Genomic DNA, 23,439 nt, shown 5'->3' on the forward strand with positions numbered 1-23,439 from the left:
GACACTCAATCAAAATAAACAAAGTGGGCACAGTCTGGTTTTATCAAGAGTTTTTACGGTCTGGAAAATAATGCTGTGTAATCATGTTGGACCTCAGCCTGCTCTGCTAAGCCGTGCCTCAAGAGTCTCTAGGTGAAGTGGCTGTGTAGGTGCCTCTCTCACCGGTACAGAGCTGCACTTACTGGCTGACTTTGTGATACAGCCGGGCAATCCCCTGGTGAGTCCAGTCTTTACCAAGCGTCGGCAAAATGTGGCCCAGCGTGTCAGACCTGCACGTGCCAAAAGAAAGGTGTTACGAGAGAAAGAACTAGAAGAATGTGCACAGCTGACAGAACACAGACACTATTCTAACATTTAACACAAGCATAGAACCATACAGAACCACACAACCACACAACCACTGCAAAGCAAACAGCAGAACTTACAGTATCTGCTGGTCTCTGCTTTTTTCTTCTTTTAAATGGAATTACACATTATAATAATTGAATACGAATATTAAACCATCAACATGTCCACATACCATCTATACATATATATATATATATATATATATATATATATATATATATATATATATATATATATATAGTAAATACCTTGTACTGGACAAATTAATTTTGTTTTTGCTAGGGTTAAGCGATTGCCTAATTTTAGAAACTGTTTAGTTTGTTTTTGCACTGTGCCAGTGCTGGATGACACTCCTCCCCTGCGAAGGTATCAGTGTCTCTTTCTCGTTTTGTTGCGGTTGTTCTACCGGTATGCTTATTGCTTTGCAAGTCTGAAAAAGTATATTCTATCCATCTATCTTTCTAGTAATTTAATTCTAATTAAATCAATGTTTATTGACTGTATTTCGTGTACAATGATCAATTGAATACACATATGCAAAAGTTATTATTCTCTTTCTTGATTGCGGTTGTGCATATTGCTGTGCATGTCTGAAAAATAAAGGCTTATTCTGTCGTATTCTAGTACTTTTATGTTTATTTTGTCAAATTTACATGGATTATTTAAAGACAAAAGCACAATTATTATATTATATACTTGTAGAAAACCTATACACTATTTTTTAAGTCTTAATAATACACAAAGAAAAGTTAAGCTCGACAGTGCACGCACACACATGACACTAATGTGCAGACACATGAATGCGCACAGAAAGAGGAATTCTCAGCAAACCATCAAACACATGCCTACAGTTATAGAAGTTATGGAAAATTCCCTGCCGTTTACTTTTGGCATAACTCGACAGAGTGAAAACTTTAATCTTTTTCTTGCAAACCTTACAATGCTGTCCGCAAACGTGGACCTTTTTTTAACCATAGTGTATAATGTATATTTAATTGTATCGAGCCACCTCTCTTTAAAACGGAAGCATTCCGGCACATTTGCCTCAGTGGGCGCTGATGCGCGCCGTCTCAGCAGCTCACACTCAGCGCATCAAACACACCGGCAGATCAAACAGGAGTCGTACTGGCCGCGGCATAAAGCAATCAACTGGCTCTCCAACCACTGTAGTTATATCCCGAAGATAATGCATTTAATCAGACTGATGATTTATTATGACAGTGACTAGCAAATTTAAAAAATATATATATTCACAAAATTCCAGCACTTTATTCAAAATTCAAGCACTTCACAACCTTGAAAATGCCACCTTAAAATTCAAGCATTTTCAAGGATTTCAAGCACCGGTACGAACCCTGTATTCTCTAAGCAGATTTTAGATTAATTATATATGATACAATCAATCTAATTCTAATTTCTAATTTAGAGTGTGTACTGGGGTTCACTGACTACAGAACTCCATTGTGCACAGTGCGGCCTGCCTCAGTGTTCTGCCCAGCAGAGGGCACAAGATGACAAAAGCATTACACTCAAAACATAAGCTAGCAACTCCACACTACAAGAATAAATAATCTTTAACAGAAAAAGAAAAGGCATGAGTGTTTATCACAGGCAGGGAAACTGAGCCTCCATTGCCACCGTACCTGGTGATGGTGCCATCGATGTCGGAGATGACTATCTTGTCATCCCAGCTCCACAGGTAGATGGTGCCCTCACAGCGACAGGTGCCCTGGTACTGGGTGGTAACACTGAAGACCACGTCGTTGGGCCCGTCCTTCAGCTGCAAGCTCATCTGAGGAACAGTGCAGTAGATGTCTAAACTCATCTGATAGTTTTAACTGCAAAAATCCAACATTCTTCTAAATTATAATTATTATTTATTTATTAGCAGACGCCCTTGTAAAGAGGAACTTACAAAATAAATCATAGGTAATCTAATTTCTAAGGAGATCACGAGCTCAAATGAAAGCGGTGACTGAAGGCTCAGCTACAACACCAACCCACTTAGACAGCAGGTTCTGCCAAGACCTCGAAAGACAACATTGACCAAAAAAAACAAAGCCATCTTGCCAGGCCCACTCACCAGCTGCTCAGAGGTGAGCCGGAGAGTCTTCTTGTACGAGACGCCAGCTGAGGACAGTGAGACGGGCTCGGCCTGTGTGGAGTCAGCGCTCCTGGCGGCCCTATGATCTTCATCGCTGGACGAAGACTCATCCTTCATCCTGCAGCACAACCAGAGCAGACATTCAGCACCGAGTGTCACTCCCCTGGGAGTCACCGCATGCAGAAATATCCAGAAGGTATGAATGTAAAAGAAAGACTCACGGCTCATACCTGCCTGCAGAATCCATGTTGCCAGTCTGCTCTCCTTTCACACCAAGTCCTTGTTCAGATGTGGATTCCTACCAAACGCACACACAAATCACAATTAACAGTGACCCTTTCTACAGGGGGAAAGGTCTTTCTTATCGTTGAACCACAAAATCGTTTTATGTCAGGATCTCATGATTACGAGGTAAATTCTCTCAGGATCTCCATCTTGAAAGTCCTTGTCCCACAATCATGAGAGAGGGCAATGATAATATCGAGGCACTGAGACTGGGAAAGATGCCAAAATGTTTTTATCGAGGGGAAAAAAGCATGAAGCAAGTGAGAAGACGGTTATTTTTAGTCCACATTTTTTTCCTTTTTTTCATTTGGTTCAATCATGTGTTTTGTGCTTTTCGGATTTGATTTGGTTTGGTTTTTTGGGAAGCTTACCGGCTTCGCGCTGCTGTTGCGGCCCCTCCAGGAGAACCACCACCTCCCTCCTTTCCTCGGCATCTTCTCTTTCATAATGTTCTCTACTGTCGCCTGGAGTAAATGCACAAACTCAACTTAACCAAAAACAAACTCAGCCCAATCGGCAAATAAATAAAGACAAAAAAGGAAACGGAAAAACACACACACACACCAAATAAACCAACACAAGCATGCAAAAACCACAGCTGCACGATCACAATGTTGCAATGACCAGCAACAGAACGACAACCCAATGGAACGACCACGGGACACGAATGGGAACATACAGGGCTGGATCCAAAGATCCTGGGGAAGCAAAACCAGAGCAAATCCACAAGAGACGAGACGTAACTGAAGCATGAGTTCTTGGGGCCACGTTTTTAAAATTAAAATACAAAATAATAATGGAATCACACACAAACCAAAGGAGAAAACAGAGGTGGGGTGGGGGAGGGATAAAAATAAACATTACTCAACTTTCAGGTCAGTGTTTTCACACTGAAGAACACACACAACAGCACAGATTACAGTGGAAGGTTTGCATTGGAATCACAGTTTATACACACGATGCACACAGACGATAGACTTTCACATTTCAGTAGCATTCCCCATGTTTCCAATTGGATCAAGCTGTGGGTTTTAGAGAAATAAAACCACAAACTAATTAATTATGTCCTCCAATCTTTATAGCCAGTGCCAGGCTTTTAACTTGGATTCCAATGCAAGTTGCTCTTGAAGGGATTGTTTGTTACAAGGCTGAAGACAAGAACACAATTGAGAGGGAGAAAAATGACCAACAGAGACACATGTCCAGTTTGTCCCCTGTTGATTGTGGTTCTAAAATCAAAGCAAGTGTGCCTTTGAAATATTTGTATTGCTTACATATGCAAAGTGGCAATATACTGTCTGTGTGGCAGTATCATTTTAATGACGGAAAAGCTTTCAGTTTCCTTAAATGAGAAACACACACACACACACACACACGCACAGAAGCCAGGGCACCTCAGTTGCCAAACCCTTATCATGTCTGCAAGGCCAGTCAAACCACCCTGTTAGTAAATGCCAAACAGACCAAGGGAGCATGCAGCAAAAAAAGATCTGTCGTCACAATCCAAAGTCAGAGCTGACATCAACATACACACAGATGTGATGTGCTGCTACTACTGTGCTATGCTGTTGTGCACTGAGTAAAGTCTTTACAAACACAACATGAGGCCTAGCAGGTCCTCCATTCACACAAAACATCGGCATCTGCACAACTCATGACAGAAGATGATGATCCCACCCTTTCTTCAGCTGTCTCCCACTCACCTTGGGCAGGGGCTTCTGGAAGGCCTGCATTGCTAACATCAGAGGGGCAGCTGTGGTCCAGTTGTAATACCTAAAGCACAGGGGGATATTTTCCCATTAATGTGTATCCGCAGCCCAGACTTAGACACACTGGCCCATAATCATACACCTGTGCGAAAGTGAAATTTGCCATCGCCTCTATTCAGGGACTCACTCAAGAAAACAAAGATTACGTTTCCTGTGTGCTTTATCATGAGCAGAAGGGAAAAAAATAAAAATAAAATAATAATAATAATAATAATAATAATAATAATAATAATAATAATAAAAATAATAATAATACTGAGTGTAAGTCTCAGGTGGAATATAAAAATACCCGCTAACATGTCAAATTGATCACCTACATTTATATTAATTTAATTTGTTTGCATTACAAAGTGTACAGAATGTTGATAAACAGCTTAAAGCATAAGCAGTAGAGCCCCAAAATATAACCTTAAAGGGCATCATAAACTCAAACAAGGTTCACACTGCACGCCTGCTCTTGGCGATGATGCTTACTTGCTTCCGATCTTCACTACAAGGTTTGGATCATCAATAATCGCTGGGTTTTCAACAAACTGTTGATAAGACACTGCCTTTTCCTGAAACTGTTCTAAAGTGAGAAAGAAGAAAACAAATCAGTTGATCAGCTAGTTTTACATGAACAGAAAGCTTTTCAAAATGTGTGAATCTGTACTTGGCCATGGCATGAGTGTCCCACAGTTTGTGTCACAGTTTACTATACCGTCCCATGCTTCGCTGTGAAGTGCTTTGTACTCACACCCTTTACAATTTGGCATGGGGGGTTACCTATAGTGATCTCTTTGTTGTCAGTCAGCCCCCCACACAGGGAAATGGTGATGGATGGCAGGTCGCCTAGCTGGTCAGAGAAGCTCTCCACTCCGCTGTCCATCCCCGAGCTGCCAACGGACTGTGGAGACTGGTTGGCAGAGCGGGCTCCGCTCTCTGAGCAGCTCCTGCCCGGGCCGCCGCCATCGCTGTGCCAACAAGCACAAAAGCCATCGTTATGGCAACAAAAACGGTACTGACTCAACTCCAAATCCCTGTCAACACAGAGATCGTGGGACTACCTGCATTTTCCTTTAATTACAAATCTATTACAAATATATAAATACATCGAAATTGTCTGCATTTTCATAAAATGGTGGTTATATCCAAATAAATTGAGAAATTAAATGAAACGGACCCATATCCTGGATGTGTTTGTACAAGTTTGATTATTTCCCTGTTTTGCCAGTTTCCTTCCATTGTGTTTACTGGGCTATTGGTTCTAACCAGGGTGCCGGTTCAGTCTGGAATCACTACCAAGAACTAGTCAGGAGGGAAAGGCAAACGATACGTCAGTCTTGGTGCATTTCACGCTATGAGCAGGTCATCAGTTGTATGGTTGTGTGTTTTTGCGGTGTGGTCACTGGACCAGCAATCACAGATCATTTAAACCAGTGAACCCAGTACGAGACTCGGCTCTCGGTTCATGGTGGCCTGACGAGAGGCACTGTGTGGGACTTGACACACTGCAGCAAAGTTAAATCAACTGAAATAAATGAGAAATCTGAGTATATCTATATCTCCCAAAAGTCTGGGTTTGCAGATCTGTGATTGATTGATTGCTCAAAACAACTTATTTTATTTTTCATTATTTAAAGATTTTAAAGAAGTAATGTCAAACAAATTAAATAATTCAAAACACACCACCATCAGTGTCACTTTAATTCAGTCTAAAGGCTCGTTCACACGAGAGGTTTGTTTCATATTCGGTTCTGTTGGAGAAGAGCGTGAACAACAGATTTCAATTGGTAAACGAACCAAACCGAAACTAAATGAGACAGCGAAAGACGTGGCCTCGGTCCATTTGGTAAAATAAAGGAGTTCGGTTCGCTTGGAAAACTTGAATGTGACACTGGGAGGTGTCGGTTATTTTTCATAAAGAAAGCTAACCCCACATTTCACAAAATAACGTGTAGTTTTTACTACAGTAACAGTAAAGATAACATGCACATTTATGTATTCATTCATTCACTTATTGTTAACGGTGACATCAGTAATCTGACAACAATTAGATATTGGGCTTTTCATCAAGGGTGTTACAATTTTTTTTCTAAATGGAATATAATGCAAATTAAAGCTAATACATCAGAGTGTACAGTTTTATCTAAGATGCTCCGTGTGAACGAGCGGCTTATTTGTACTTTTGTTTGTGTGGGAAAATAAGTGTCAGAAATAACTATATGCTATATGCTATAAAAACCCTTAAATTTAATGTATTATGTAAAGTAGCACTATGTGTTTAAAGATATGGCAGTAGCAGTAAAATACTCCTAGATGGATATTTAGGGGACGTCACACTACTGTGTTATTGTATATTTTTATATAGGCAAAACAATCACCATTCATTTTCCTGATCCATTCACACAGACCCATTGCTGGAAAACTGCCAGCAATTACACTAGGACCCTTGCCGGAAAATTGCCAGCAACGATTTGCCGGCAATAACCCATTCACACAGACCTTGCCGGCAACAAAATGCCACCAATTGCCGGCAATTGTTTCAGTGCGAATGTGGTTTGTCTTAGCTGTACTGTGTGTCAAATCTAAATCAGTGAACTCTACCTGCTCATGGCTAACAGACTGGTATTCACCTCTTAGGGAAGTACAGAGCGGCCACTTCAGGCTCTAGTTCTGTGATGTCATCCAGATAAACGCCATCCGCTCCCAGGTGGCGGCTCCTCTTATCTGAGGGGAGATCAGAGCACTGGCTCAGTAATGACAGATATATAGACAGTGTGCCGTGCTGTGCTGGGGTGTGGTGGTGCTGTACCTTTCTTTTTGGAGGGCGAGTCAGTTTTGCTGGCTGCGCGGGGCTGCCCTGTGCAGGGGCTCGGATCCTCGCTCTCCAGGTGCAGCCGAGAGGTGGCACCAGCAGCTCCGGCCACCAGGGCCTCCAGCTCCAGCCCCCCCGCAGCCTCGCTCTCACACAGCCCCGCAGGGCCGAACAGGGCGGGAGGTGGGGTGCTGTTGTCCCGTGTCTCCGGGGGAGAGTCCCCCGAGATCACCCTGAAGTGAGTGCTTTCAGACACTGGGATATTCACCAGCACCGACTGCTCTGATTTGGAGGAAAACGAGCGCTACAACAGAAGAAAAGAAACAAAAGAAAGAAAGGATTGTCACTATTCAATAAATGGTCACAGACTGAAAAAACTCACCAGCCTTTGATTTTTCCCCACCTGCACATTGCCCAGCCTTACTGAACGTTAATTTCAGATTCTAACTCGTGTCGGCAGGAGCAACGGACAGGACGGACGGACTGACTGACTGACTCACTGACAGTCCTTCCTCTCAACCACATGTTCTGCTCTGAGGGTCTGTACCTTGGCAGCTTGGGGCAGCTCTCCCCATGCCCACAGCATCTCTGGGTTGTTCTTTTTGCCTTTGTCAGAGCCTTTGGTGACTAGCTCTGAGTCACTCTTCGGGGTCGAAGGTCGCGATCCACTGGGGCTGGAGACAGGAGAGAAAGACCCAGTCATGGGGAAATCCGATGGACAGCCGGCTACACGCACAGCAATCCACTGTACAGGCCAGTTATTAAGCACAAGTGAAACATCCTCACAATGTGGTTAATTTATTATTTAGTCAGGATATGCCTCACCAGCTTCTCAGAAGGATGACTGTGCAGTTTTTTAATCTTTACTTCAATGACATTCAAACTAAATACCAAAGCACCTGAGGACAACTACTGATTTATTTCTCTTAGATACATATTGATAAACAGTTTCAAACTGAATAGCTGATTTACTCAAAACTGCTGCATGCTTCTCAGGGTAATTTAACAAGCAGTTTAGCCCTGAGAAAGGCGATATTAACAAACTGATGGCGCAAGGAATGCATTTTATGTTTCCTTTTGCATCCTTGCAGCTATATTTCTGCCTAAAAAACAAACATGACATCTTGTTATTACTAGTAAGGAAAGCTGGAAGACAAGTGTTATGTTCTAGCTCATGAATACTAATCAGTCGAGTGTTAATGAGGTGCCATAGTTCGGTGTGGTTTTGGTGTCTTAAGGATCGTGATGAGGAGAGTCTCAGCAGCACAGATGGCACAATGAGAGGATCAGGTCAGGCTGAAGAGAGACTGGAGAAGCCTGGACTGTTCTTCAGGATGTTCAGTAAAGGCAGTGAAACTGGGTATGGCTGGGGAATGCCTGAACTATTAGTCTGTGTGCCGGTACACTGCCGATCCCACCAGCTCTTAATTAATCTCCAGTGTCAAGCCCACTGTATAGTGCCCGATGGGAGCCCGAGTCACACACCAGCCAACCCGGGAGAGTCGCCTCACAAAACATTCAAGAAGTTTAACTTTGCGAGACAACTCTCCGATTGTCCGATTCTATGACGAAACCCCACTGGTAGAGAAGGGACGGGCACTATACAATGGGCTTCCGTGTATTATATGTTAGTAGGAAGAACAACCATGTCAGCAGGGTCATGGAGGGGGACAACAAGATGAATCAGTCTTATACCTGTCTGTAGACTGGAAGAGAGAAGAGTTCTGTGGGCAAGAGACAGACAAGCCGCCGCTTGCAGGGATTGGCAGAGTGCACCGAGCACTGTACTCTGTCGTCTGGCTACAGATTTACAGCACAGTGGAAGAAAAAGGTTACATGTCAGGTTTCTGGTTTTTTTTGGGTTTCGTGACTTTTGTTTGTTTTGTTTTCCCCCCAGTTTGGGGTCACAGAATAATACAACATTCTTTAAAGAGGACCCCATGGCACCTGCTTGGAGGGGTGAGGCTTCTGCAGGTGCCACATTAGAAAATGACATTTGATAAACTGAGAGAGGGAATGGAGTCTGGGAGGCAGCGGCGTACCCCAGCCCTGTACATCAAAAGTGTTGTGGGAAGTTAATATTGTGGTTTCTGTGTGTTATTTAATTTGCTGCTCTCTTTGCCATGGTTATGCTTCTATGTGGTCACTGCTTTGTTTGCTAGATATTTCTAACCATGCATTGCAGCACAAAAAACATTGCTTAAGAAAACATTTCTTAAGAGACTGTGACAGATTTAAACAAGGCAGTAGGTCTGTGCTACAGCTTTAGTTCTTTTTTTTTTCCAAAACCTTCAAAGAGGTTTCAGAGTGTGTAGCCAACATTCGTCCCTAGGGCAGCGTCTTGTGCAACACAGAGACCACTCTGACACAGCGGGCAGGACAACCGAGAGCCATACTGCTATCATATGGTTGGCAGACATGACAACCTGCAGACACTTGGAGATGCATTACATCATGCAGGGCAAGGGGGCAAGATAAGTTGGCTGCAAAGTGACTTTTAAAGCCTGATTTGTGGAACTGAGTCACTTTATTCATATCTGTATAGATGCAGAAGCTGGAAACATTAAACACACAGCTTTTAAAAGCAGATAGAGTTAACTTTGCAACCAACTCATTACTTTTTCCCTTTGGAAAATCACGCTCCGCATAGCCAGCTTGTCTCCATGTAGGCAGAACAGGGTTTGCTGGCCACGCTGTCTGAATGTTAATGAAGCCAGCAGACACACTGAGGCTAAGAGAAGCTCAGGTGCAGACCCAAATCTAAAAACATCACAACTACAGTACAACTTCATGAATTCGCCTGAAGCGACGTACCTCTGAACAGGTGACCACTCTCCGTCCGAGCGTGCGTACACCTGGCTCTGCATGAAGGCGCTTCCAGAACAGTTGCCCATAGCTGCATCATCACATGACGAGGTCCTGCCACAGAACAAACAGAGCAAAGTGAGCCGCGGAGGAGATGTGAAGCAGGTCGACAGCCACAGATACCTTGCTCTGACTTCAGAGTCTGGGGACTGGGCGCAACCTGGCAGCCTCGCGTTCACACGGGACGAGCGCCGAAAGGGACCTCCCCGGATCCCCAAACACACTTGGGATGAGGAGCTCAGAGGAATTTTAAAAAGCATCCCTGTGGAGTCATGCCAACTGCCACACAGCGACAGCTTTCATACCCCGAAGAGATGGATTTTGGTCCGGCCTTCACTTCTGTCATTTCCCCCCCAAAACAAAGATGATCCACAAACACTTCACTGTGCTTCAGTGACGTATTCTGTGTACTCATCACCCACTCTCATGTCCAGTACATAAAGAAATAAATAGGAAAGAGAATAACCTTAGGCTTCCCCCAGTCCCCCCACCGTCCCCCTACACCCCTTATCGGCCCCACAACAAGAGCTGCATTGAAGCAGTGGGACTGCCAGTGGAAAGCACAGAAAGTGACTAAATGCTAATTTACAGAGGCCCAACTTCTTCCCAGGGCCTCCCACCATAGAGCACAAATCAGGACCTGAAAACCTTCCTCGAGGTCTGTTTATTCATTGGTTGGTTTTGTTTTCCCTGTCATCTGAAACTCTGACAGAAGGAAAAGGTTTCTTTTGATTCAGTTTAACATTTTAACATCTTTTTTCAAGGATATATATTTTGTTCACCTTTTAAATACTTAGAGCTTAAATTTATAATAAAATATACTTTTTTATCCATTATGAATGTATCAATTGAGGCCTAACTAAGTTTAAAATTCACATATTTTTCCACTTACATTTACATGTTAGCTCATAACCAATCTAATGTAAAACTAAGCGATATGACTGCTGAGAAGAAAACTAATTTTAAAACACAAGGCTCACAATGTCCGGTTAACATTTACATAACTGGAGAAACTGAAAGTACAATTACAAAAATATGAAAAGACACATAGATGCATTGTTACACAAGGCAGTCAGTGGGCTAACCTATTACAGCTCATTAACATCAAAGTGAGTCTTCCTAGCGACCAGCCGGATGGGAAGTATGGACAGGTACTCGTGTTTTAGGGGCTGCAAGCTCCACAGTTTCATCGCACTGAAAACTGCTTACCATTAAACATCCCTCCAGCTGACAAAACAAATCGATTCACTTTGAAATCAACTTAATTAACCTCTTGCAGGGCACATTCATTTCATGGCTTTGTCCCCACTGGGGCAGGTGCCATCACAACACAATACGCACACTGTCACTGGAACAGCACCCAGGCTTGGCACTGCTTTGGGGCGTGACGAGATCGTCCGAGCTCAGAGCAGTGCCGGAGTCACGGTTCTCTGCAGTGTGTGACTGCGCTGCTTTCAGGGGGAGTTTATACACTCAGGAAATGCCAGTATTGCTCTGCCCTACAACTGAACCCACACTGCACTGCTTCCAGGGGAGCCAAATGGGGTTTTGGCAGAGTGACAAAATCCTGTTATTCCACTTTTCTAGCAGCATGAGAGTGTGTGCTGTGTGCTGGCGCTTCCACAGGACAATGGGGCACTGTGAGGTTAAGATGGAGCTTAAATTGTTGTTGCCATTTTTGCCAAGAAATATTTTCATGTTACGGTTAAATATATACCCTATTATAATTATGTATTTACTGTATTTAGTAACAGGCACACCTCCACTGAACACACATCTCACAGTATTTTATCAACAGAAAGGTCCTGGTCAATGCAGACCCCCACACAGGGAGGATACAAAGCAAATCTCATTCCAAGCTCTTCACACAGCAGGCACACGCTACACACACATGTAAAACTGTAAACAGTTCGGTTTCTGCTGCAGCAGATATGATACGTCATCATTCCCAACCTTTTTGTCCTCCCCCTGAAGAATATTTTACTCAAATTATGTATTTTGTGTGTGTGGAAGCTGTAGCATTGAGAGCGAATCTATTAATGAACTCTTTACACTCAACCCCATTGTTTTCAACCCGCCGAAGGGTATAGATATATCTATTATTGCTAGAATTACTATTTTTAATACATAAAAATGTAATGATCATAACTCCTTCAGTTTGTATTTAATTTTTACCCATTTCCTTTTAAAAGTTGTATTTTGACTAGTACTTTAAGGGAAAATGTTTAGAAAAATAAGTTTACATTTTTCCATAAAATCCTAAAATGTCATAATTTATAATTATGCTATTATTTATCTTGGAAAAAAGGTGGTAGTGTTGCAATATTATGTCTAATCATTATCATCAATGCAGAAACTGATTCTGTAGTTTGTATGTTTTCATTTGAGTGGTCCCACATGTTTGTGGCCCTTAAAATGGAGAAATGGCCCTTGTGAGTATTTTGTGGTACAAAGTTTCTCAAAGGTTTTCCACATAGCTTTCCACAAATACACATTATTCCTTCATTTCTTATGGTATTTTCAACCAACATCTTCTCCAAATTTCAATATGAGTGGTATTTCAACAAAACACGTTCAAAAAAAGATTTCCCACAGACTTTAATGGAGAAAAAAGGTCTGAAATTTCACAATTTCAAAAAATGCATTTTGTTTTTGTGAAAAAACTTGATAGTACAATATAGTTTGTCTAATCATGATCAACTATGCATAATATTATAGTACAGGTTGTCTAGTTTTATTTGATAGGTGTCACATACCTGTACTCCTTATAATGTCCATATTAAACACCTGCACATCTAAGAAGTCCAACCAGGCGAAAATGGGGTTGAGTGTTAATTAATAGGTATGGATTTTATATTTCACGCAGAGAAAAACAAACACATTTCAAAGCATGCTGTAACTGACAGAAATGCTCAGAGTGCAAACAGGACCCCGACTTCCCAACCGCAAAAGCTTTAGAAGGCGTCTTCAGCCCACCTGCTGTGGTCACCCAGTTCAGTTCCCAGCTCCTCGTCCGAACTCATGTCAATGGGGAACATGTCGTCGTCCTCCGAGTCCTCCCCGTTGTCCTCCCTCTTCACACTGTCCAACTTGGACTTCCGCCTCCGTTTCCTCCTCTTCTTCACGGAGCAGTTCCCCTGGGGGCTGTCCCCCCCGGAATGTGCCAGGAGGGCCGAGGCCACTGTGGGGCACAGAGCGCCCGGCTCTGACCCTCGGGCTGACCCCTTCCCCAGCTGCGCCTCCATCAGAGCTGCTCCCTGAGACACAATGGGGGAGGTGGCCAGGTATGAGGGAACGACCTCCTTTGGAATTAAAAAGAGGAAAGAGTCAGACGTAAACAACATTAACAGCCTCTTCACACCCCAAGTTCTCGGCTGTGGTTTAGCCAGTCAAACGCATATCTGAGTCCAAGGCAGACGGTCACTGGTCAACACAGCTACTGGCGTGAAAGCATTTGGCAGATAACGCCAATAACAGTACATTGATAAAACACACTTCTTGTGTCTCTCCTGACCTAAGCTGGTATGGTGTATTATTACAGATACAAGGAAATCTATTTACCCACAAGGCATTTTATTTCATTCAGCTGGAACAATGAGCGTAACCAATTTGTATAACTGAACGTGGAGATACGAAGTCATATATTTATGGTCTTTGTGACGCCACTTTACGGTACCACCATAATGACCCTTTCACACACTGACAGGGACATCTGCTGGGGGGACAGGAGGGGACTTCCCTCCAAGAATAGAAAAATCCCTCTTTGTGCTACTGCAGGAAGTGCTGAGTTTAGGGCAGATTTACCCGCTCACTATGGCAGATGAACGCAAGGTTACTCTGCAGAAGCAAATTGCGAAAGCTCAGCAATATGATCTGAAATTGAAATGGATCAGAGTTAATCTGTGTGTAATTATCGCAGCTTGAATTCCTCCACGGGAGCTTGCCAAGCATTTCTCTGTGCAGATAGACCCGGCAACAGACAGGCTGCTCAGACATAAATACTAATTACAACACATTTATAGGACCAAATAAGCAAACTGATGATTAAATGTCACAGCCTGGCCAGTCTTTCTACTTTGATCTATTTGGGATGTAAAGTGGCCGACCGGATACTAATTATACAAAAAAAAAAAGAGACAAACCATTTAATTTGGGAAATTCGAAACAGTCAATAGAAACAGCCAATACAAACTGTCGAAACTCATTCTCCTGTATTAAGCTTTAAAATCAGACTGCACTCTCTCTGATGCCAACATGTAGCAATACGCCAGAGCAGAAAAACAGACACTTCGGCCACAAATACACCACCATGCAGAAAGTGTCCAACTTATTCTCAGACTGAATATTGCCCACAAGAATCACCACCCCTTTCAGATGCACTTGTCAGACTGGACTGTGGTGCAGTGCCATGCATTCCTAAGGGTTCTGAAGAAATGCAAAAGGCATCTAAATTGGGTTTATTCATTTAATTAAAAATAACAAGTGACCATGTTTTCCATTCTGGTAATGAAAAGCAAAGTCAGATTTAAATTTTCCCCACATCCTGTCAATGTTGCACGCATGAGAGATTCTCTATGAACAAGGATGCCGAATCTGAGATCAGTGCTGCACGGCGTATTAATACTTGATGTGGGGTTTCAGCTCGTGGCCGTTATGAATGACTTTTTTGAGATACAACAGCGAGATGTAACAAAGACAAGAAAAAAAAAAAAGAAACCTGTCATCCTTTTTGCAAAGAAATGGAGAGCAGACTAAATGCCGACGGACGAAAGCACAAATCATTTCTGAACGTCAGGTCTGACATTCACTAGCCAACAACTCCCCTGAGTACATTTCCCTTAAAGACAACGGCACTACAGAGGGCAGTACAAGCAGTAAAATTAAGCACTCAGTGCAGTCTCTGGAAGACATAATTGTCCCCCTTGGAGCTGGGAAGCTATAGAGCAACACTGTTAAGCCCGAAGGCAGTAGGGGCTCTTTAAGACTTCAGTCTTGATGGATGTTGTGATCAATTAAGCATCAGAGCTTTGCAAACAGCAGGTTCACTTTGGACCTCTGCGTATGTAACATCACACAGAACGACTTGATTGTCCCGTCATTGTCTGAGAAGGATATGATACCATTTTAAATTCTAAAAGCACGTAGACTAGCAGGATTGAAGAGATACAATGAGGGTAGAGTTGAGCTAACACAGCAGAACTTAAATGCATCTTTCCTCAAAACAACAACTTCCTATAAAAATAAATACTTGTTTAGAAATAGCAACTGACTGCCCTACGAGCTTAGAACTATAAACTTGCTCGGCACACAACTGACAACTTCAGTTAGTGACAGGAAATGTATTAACATTTAGGTAGCATGGCATTTTACTTATTTTTTTCCACAGGTCTCTTTAAAAGAAAATCTACTTACAGCATTTCAAAAGGTATTTCATGCAAAACTGAAGAAGGTTTTGATTGAAAATGATAGGCACTGTTTCAAGTCTTGGCAGCTTTGTGCATTAGCACAAGTATGGGTTCCTTCTCAAAAATAAAAATAGTAGGGTTTTACAGTCATTGTGGCAGTTAAAATGCATGGATTAATCAGATATTACTGGTACTAATTAGGATTTCAGATTCAAAAGAAAATAAGTAATTGATTGCATAAAAAAAGGCCATGTCTCCCATTGTTTCTGGAGCTGATGACTCCCTAGTTTCCTAACACTGCAACATGATACAGGAGCAAAACACACAGTCAGCAGAGTGAGAGAAAGAGGTGGGGAAGAGAGGCAGAGAACCACCAACACAGCACATTAACCATGTAAAATATATGTAAATAACAATACTCTATTTTATATTTGTAAAGTTCTTAATGTTATTGTATATAATTTCAATGTACCCAATTGCTTTGACAATACTTGTGTGAAAACATATCATGCCAATAAAGCTTGTTTTGAATTTGAATTTGAATTTGATAGAGAGAGGCGAAGAGAGAGAGAGAGAGAGAGAGAGAGAGAGAGAGAGAGAGAGAGAGAGAGATCAGGAGAGAGGCCCAGTTGATGCCCTCTCTCCTGTGTACATAGTGAGAGCCAAGTCTTGCAATAATCTGCCTGCAAAGAGCAGCGTCTTTCTCTGCCACTCGTGTGTTGGCACTGAGGAAAATGCCAGCACAGCCCTATCAGCAAGAGTTATATTTATCCACCGTGACATTCACATAAAGATAAAAAGCCACCTGGATCTAGGAATGAGTTTGTGACCTGACCTAGTTTGGGTTTGTTTGTTTGTTTTTTAAAAGCTAAACTCCAGACACCTCTGGTTATTATCCCAATATATCTAGTGTGTGACCAGGTTTAATCTCTGCTCCTACAGGATTCCCATTGCAATTCCAGTCCTCAAGAGACACCAGGTTCCTACTGATTTTATAGGCTCTGTTCTCAACTGGCAGCTGATTGACACCTGGAATAAACAGGTGATTTGATGACTGGTCCTAATATTGGCTTCAATTTAGGGTAGACTTAAAAATCTCTGTATCCCTTGAGGGCTGGAAATGCCTAATTTGTGGATTGTCCACTGCACTTCAAGTGACTCAGACAAAAGGGATCAGATTTCATTCTGCAACACAATCTTGTAACTTATATCCCTGTTGGTTTTTATGTGACGTAGTAGTAATTGAGTTACATGGATATCAGAGTGAAAAGAAAAAGGTTTTTGCTTATCCTCTTTATTACCAGTTCTCACTTTCCACTCTCACATTGACTTTTGACTCATCCTGACCACAACTGCACTGGCTGTGGTCATTATTCTGCCTGGGCTGGTTTTGTTTGACACATCACGTGGCTGCACTGTCTGCTCCACGATCCTGTGCATCAGTGCGAACAGAGGCGCTTTCACATGCAAACCATGCACCGGTTTCACAGCATCAGACTGGCACTAGTCTTTATTCCAGAGAGGGTCGTCCAGTAAGACTAGTGCTAATGCAGATCTATGAAACCTGCTGTTTACAGGGAATGACAGACAGAAGAGCTGGAGTTGTGCAATTCCACCTGGATCCAATCTAATCCAACACAATTCAATTTCTGGAACTCTTGATATTCTCCAGTTGCAAGTCCAGAACCGGATTTGCTATGGAAGCTGCCCCCACACTCTCGTTAGATAGCGGGCGCCCCCGGCAGACTCACCTTATCATTCTCTGTCTCTTTCACGAAGAAAGCTTCCCCGTTTTCTCCGAGCTTCATGTGCAGACTCACAGATTCCCCGTTGATCTCTATGTCCACCTAATCGCAGCGATGGAAAAAAGATCAGATGTGTCTGGATGATAGCAAGAAGACGCATGCTGCCAACTGCAGGAAGAGTGTGTTTAACAGAAGACTCGTCCACTGACATCATTCACCCATGGAAGGCAGGTTTCAGATTCAGTTCTGTTTTTACAGACACAGTGCTGCACACTTGTACTTTGACCCAGAGTTTATCTGAAAATGCATTTGCAATATGCCTCAATATTTTTGACAGACATCGACACTCTCAGCCACTCATTTTAGGGTTAGGCTGGGTTAAGGTTAGGGTTACACCTACTTCTGGGCGATATCTTTATTGCTCAGTCAATTTGCCGCCATTTACTTCATTGACCAACTTGGATGTCTAGCCTTAAGAGACAAGATTTTGTTTTTATATACATATACATATTATCAGGGGCTAAAACCAAGAGGTCCAGCCCTGAAGGTTAGATGAGAGTTCAGGCTGGGCAGAAACTGGAGCCTGGGGGGGTCTGAGTGGACGGGGCCCTCACCACTTTCTCCCGGGACCTCAGCACGCCCATCTTCCCGAATCGCACGTGGAAGGGGGAGCACTGCAGGCTGCCGTCGGGCTGGCGCACCACGATGACGTCGATGCAGCCTGACAGCGTGGCGGGGTTCAAGCCGCGGTACAGCTCCTTTACCTGCACCAGCACCTGCCCCGCCAGCTGCCCCACGTAGTTCATGGTTTGCGTCTGAAATGAGAGAGGAAGGAAAGAACCGGGAGTCAGTGTCGCTCTCCCCAGAGATCTCTACTGCACTTCATATGATTTCACGATTTACTTTACATGCCCTTTCCTAACTTTACACCACCATCCTTCACCTCCACTCCCACAGTCACACACAGACGCTCACACTGTGCACAGAAGAAGGATGTAGAAGGACTGGATTGGGCTGAGCTGAAACGCCTCTCTGAAAATACGTAATCTTAGACACTTGTTCTCCTTCCTGGTCACAGTAAATGAGTCATCTGATAATGTCAAAGCTATGTGGTTTTCCGCTGCCTGATCCAGGGGTACTGCAGCGCTCTGTCTCAACATGTCAGGAAAGCCCGAGACCACAAAAGGAGTATCTTGGTAGAGTGGTGTGCTTCAGAAATTAATCTCTCTTTACGCTGGCTGTCCCAGTGTACAGGCATAGCAGCAACTCTATTCAACGCCACTGCTGTACAGTGTTAATTGGGTAGATTCAACCCGCGCGTTGCAGAGCACTTCAGAAAAGGTCAGCCATATGGCTCCGGCTTCATTCTGACTTCCAAGCAATTCCAATCATGATTGTCCTTGGGAGATGCTTTGACTGACATTAGCAGCGGAACTGGACTGGAAAACGAGAAGGGGTTTCTGACGGCAGGCCATGCTCTACCCTGCCATCTTCACACAAGGCCAAGCGGAGAGGCCATCCCTGCAGACTAGATCAGACTGGTACACTGAACTGCTACACCATGAAGAGTCTGAAATGCCTGGGTAGCCAGTGCAGTACAGGGGTGATGTGGCAGTCAGTTTGGTGCCAGGCATTGAGTTCTCTGGTAACACAGTTCAGCACGGTGTGTAATTTCAACACACTGTGTCCATACAGTTTAAACTTCAGACGCACGTGTTTTTGTTCCAACAGACAGTCATTATCAGATGAAATCTTAGGCATGGCAATGAGTTAACTGGACTTAACTGATTGATTAACTATTACAAATTATGCTCAATGCACTAGACACCAGCTCTGCAGTGGATAACCTGCACACTACCATTACAGAAACTCTCCATTTCCTTAACACATAGCAGAGAGATCTATTTATCCATACCAGAGGCGATTATAGTCTGGAACATACCATAATGTTTACACAGTTCCCTGCCTAAACTGACTGCTTCAGATCTCTCCTGGCACACGCACATGCATGCTTTCTCTCTAGCATTTGTGTTGAACTGTGATTCATCCAGCCGGTCTGCCAGGCTTCTGTCTGGTGACATCAGTGCAGGTACATACCGTTCAAACACACTGTCTCACAATGCACTGCCACTCACAGTCCCTGCCGCACATTCTGACCCGTGACATCACTGGGCTGTCACAGTATGCATTCCACATGAGTAAACAAAGCAGCTCATTTTGAGCAAACAATTTCTTGACTGTTTTAGTTAAAGTAAATAAACACATACCTATATATTTAAATGCATAAACAGATAATTCAAATTGCCTACTACATTGCCAGAATTATTTTCTTGCCAATACCAGTTACAAGTCCTTTCTAAGATGCCCTCCACCAAAGACTATTAACTGCTTTACAGTATTTATCTGAGAGAAAAAAACATGAAATGTAATAAGCTTAGGCATAGTATTTTAAAAAGCCAACTTCTCCCGTACAGAACAAGCAGTTTATTTGCTTGTCGATTTAATCTGGGTTTAATCTTACAGTAGTTTAACACTGTGCTGTATTTTGCTTTTGCAATTAAACTCCATGAATATTGCGTTCTGTGTATTTTGTCACACCTGTCTGCAGTATGTGACCTTGGCACTGTATACATTTCTACAGCTCCTCATTGAACGTAATCTGCATAGGACAAAGGTGTCAGACAATAATTATGATCATAATGAACAATATGCGCACCTTAAATTAGGCTTTACAGTCATGTTTTGAATGCCGAGCTGAGAGGGAAATGAATGAGCCCTGCGGGTTTCAACATATTTTAACAGTTACACTCTTGTAATGTAAAGTGTAGAGTAGTGTTCAGTGCACATGGAGGCTTTTTGAGATGAACAGAAAATATCTGGGCTTTCCAAAAAATGACATCAGCATAACAGACAGGCGATAGGAAAAAAAAAAAGAATGATACTGTAGATACTGTACAACGAAGCTGTGTTTAGACACCTCAGGACGACACTCAGAGGGCAGCGAGTCACACTGAGGATCATCTGAATAAGGTGCAATTCCTCACCCAGTGCCATACTAAACAATTAGCTTACTCCTCTTTTCACCAGCATTCGGCTTCATTCTGGATGGCAATGCTTGTGGTTTTTGAGTCACAACAGGGGATCCAGAAGAGTTAAGTTCAAAATACTGTCATCTGATGGGGGGGCGAGAGTGGAAGCAGAGCTCCAGCTGCCCTTGGAAGCATGAAAGATCATAAATCCTTAATTGTTATCCAGACCTTTGAAAAACTGCACTGCTGGTGTATTTTGGAACCGGGAGACCTATCGGATGAGTTAGAGGAAAGTTAAAAAGGTAACTATGTGCATTTAATGCTAGGCAAGAAAACGACAACTCCAGTATATGTTGGTTAAAGTCTCAGCCATCAGCATTAAATCTGTGAGTTGACGAACGGTGCTTTCAATGGAACGGCCGAAGCTGAACATAAATGACATGGTTGATATACCACCTTCCTATGTCTCTTCTCTCTATGTCTATCTATCGGTCTACCTATCTACCCGTCTTACATGTACAAGGGAATGTGTTACAAATGCTCCAATGCCCTCGGCCAGTTTCACCATCCGTACAAACAAGAACAGCAGAAAGGGAAGATGGGCTACAAACGAGAGGTGGTGTCTGGGCCTCTCTAGAGCATGTGGGTGGTGATCTCACAATGAATGAAACTGGCAAAAACATAATAATCTCTAAAGCACTCATGCATGTATCAATTTTACCAATAAAACGTAGCTTCCTGAGATAAAATCATAAGCAGATAAAGTCTAAGCAGCAGATACTGTTAAACCACCACTGGCCTTCCTGATGCATTTTCTTTTAGGAAGCTAGCATGAGCTCAAGCCATTACTAAACTTAATTACTCTGATCGCTTTTTCTTATTTACTCCTGTTCACAGAATAACAAGGGCTTGTCAACACCGCTGGGGTTTTATGAACTGCCTTTCTGCTCAGCTAAAGAAACAAATCAATTGATGAACATAGCAAATAAGCAAAGTATGCAGCGAAATATTTCAATCAAGACTGGAAGTGGTTCTCTCTTCTGACTGACAGATGGTAGGAGAGGGTAGCGGACAATCAAAGTTTGACCCTCTAAAAGGAATTACTGACATATTCTAAATTAATTGGCATTGATCAGTTGTGGGTAGGGTTAATGACTGTATATAAGCATCAGTCTAGTCAAACAACATTGGTCAAAACAAAACATGGCCATGAACAGAATAATACACACAATATCAATAAACGTCTATCTTTAACATGCATGTTATTTCCTGCACACCGGTTATAAAGGAGTTACTGCAATGCAGCCTGAGAGGAGGAAATCAAAAAAGGTGCAATGCAAACACACAATATATTATATAGCCATAGAAAACTGTAATACTGTAAACATATACAGCCCCCCCCACCCCCATCTCACACACTGTACCTCAATGTGTGTCCCTCTGCAATATGCACAGATTACACATAATTACAGAAGCCACTGTCACAGCTCTCGATAGCATCACAAGACACCGATTCCGCTAAAGCGCATGTCCATCCATCGGAGCCGCAGAGCCTCACCTCGCACTCACCGCGTCACAAGACGTGTCAGCACGGCTCCATGGAGGCCGGAGAGCGGCGTCTGTCGGGCTCAGTTCAGCGGGCTGGGGCAGCCACTGCTCGGTACTCTGCGTCTCCTCCGAGCGGCGGCGGAGGATGTTACCGGACTTTGTCGTCTCTCTCGCTGGGCCGCCTGCCCAATGCTGCCGCTGACGTCACACGGTCAGCCCGTTGCGCCCAGCCAATCAGACGCCGCGACGCACATTCGCACTGTCAGTTTAGACCAACGGAGCGCCTGTGACGGCAGGCTGATCATTTCAACTACATGCAGCCGCTGTTACCACGTCCAAAATAAAATGCGGTTTAAGCTTGTGCAAGAAGGCTCTGGCAGTGAATCGACCTCACTTCATTGATTGAACCTTTGTTATAAAAATAGTTTCTTTAAAAAGTGTATTTTTCTATCACTATGGAAATCAGCTTGCACAAAAAATTACTGGTTTCTCAAAGCATATGGGTGCTCTTTTTATAGTCTCTACCGTGTATATATTTGCACTTTAATAGCCTGTGGGGGTTTGCTAACCTGACACTGATGTGCATTTTATGGTGCAATCTCTCTCCATTCCCTATTAGTATCCTCAGCCCATAATCGTTCAACACTTTTTTTTTGTTTAACGTTGTCATTCATATTTACTACTACAATTAATACTAGACCTCCACATCTCCAGACTAAAAAAATATATATGCATATTCTTTTCTGCATAAACATTTAAGTGCTGTGAGCCTCTGCAAAAAGGTGCACAAGGACCCTACCAGTATTTCAATCAATACTCAATCTGAACCCCCCCACCCAGACCTAGGACACTGAATAATTATGTATTTATGTATGTATGTATTTAGACAGCTCTATCCAGGCTCACTTGCAGCTGTCTCGAAAAATGCACGTCAACAAATAATATCCAGTTAGAGCAAGGACATACAATATACATATTAAGTCGTTCACTTATTGTTTTGAGCTCTTCATTGAATTAAACTCGGTAAAGGAAACACTCAGCTTACATATGAGAGGATGTTAATTCATTGATTTCATGGTCTGGCAGTTTTATACCATCAGATGCATCCTCATTTCCAAAGGCTTCAGATATGGCCCTGTAATTAAATCAAACGCCGCTGTGCTCATTATATGATGCACATGGGCAAACGCTTTTGTGTGCCATTGGTGAGCAGCTGTCAGTTTTAATTTTGCACTTCATGTCCTGGCTTAAGAGTTCCCAGAGTTCATTTCAGTGTGGTGTGGAAACTGCGTTGAATAACACAGGCCCCTGCAGCATAAAACAAGACTGGAGAATTTTCATGTTTTCCTTATCAGTAGAAGATGTATTGAAAAAAAAGCAGTAAGACCTTTATAAAAGCGTTCTACTCCAGTATGCATTTGTTTCCCATCTTGCTTATGAAACAAAATCTGGACATTGGACATAAAGTGTCTCAGTAAGGTGTTGGGCCACCATGAGCTGCCAGAACAGCTTCAATGCTCTTGGCACAGATTCTACAAGTCTCT

General features: G+C 42.9%; 1 protein-coding gene across 6 annotated transcripts in view; it reads right to left on the bottom strand.

Moving 5' to 3' along the window:
• lpin1a (lipin 1a) overlaps nt 1-23,439 on the bottom strand; it is a 33,131-nt gene that overhangs the window by 3,644 nt on the left and 6,048 nt on the right. The window contains exons 1-17 of one of the 6 annotated variants that reach the window (XM_066698209.1): nt 21,917-22,067; nt 17,933-18,133; nt 17,325-17,420; nt 13,145-13,470; nt 10,118-10,222; nt 8,999-9,103; nt 7,851-7,977; nt 7,301-7,607; nt 7,122-7,215; nt 5,272-5,459; nt 4,981-5,074; nt 4,441-4,510; nt 3,109-3,201; nt 2,674-2,750; nt 2,432-2,570; nt 1,992-2,140; nt 183-269 (exon numbers count right to left, since the gene is read on the bottom strand). In XM_066698209.1, coding sequence (XP_066554306.1) covers nt 183-269; nt 1,992-2,140; nt 2,432-2,570; nt 2,674-2,750; nt 3,109-3,201; nt 4,441-4,510; nt 4,981-5,074; nt 5,272-5,459; nt 7,122-7,215; nt 7,301-7,607; nt 7,851-7,977; nt 8,999-9,103; nt 10,118-10,222; nt 13,145-13,470; nt 17,325-17,420; nt 17,933-18,124 — 2,249 coding nt within the window. In that variant the 5' untranslated portion in view covers nt 18,125-18,133; nt 21,917-22,067. Of the gene's footprint in view, nt 1-182; nt 270-1,991; nt 2,141-2,431; nt 2,571-2,673; nt 2,751-3,108; nt 3,202-4,440; nt 4,511-4,980; nt 5,075-5,271; nt 5,460-7,121; nt 7,216-7,300; nt 7,608-7,850; nt 7,978-8,998; nt 9,104-10,117; nt 10,223-13,144; nt 13,471-17,324; nt 17,421-17,932; nt 18,134-21,771; nt 21,862-21,905; nt 22,068-23,439 lie in introns of those variants that run through there. The other 5 variants (XM_066698200.1, XM_066698218.1, XM_066698182.1 and 2 more) reach the window with 5 other exon arrangements.

Source organism: Amia ocellicauda, chromosome 1 (assembly GCF_036373705.1).
Source record: "Amia ocellicauda isolate fAmiCal2 chromosome 1, fAmiCal2.hap1, whole genome shotgun sequence".
Classification (NCBI taxonomy): Eukaryota; Metazoa; Chordata; class Actinopteri; order Amiiformes; family Amiidae; genus Amia; species Amia ocellicauda.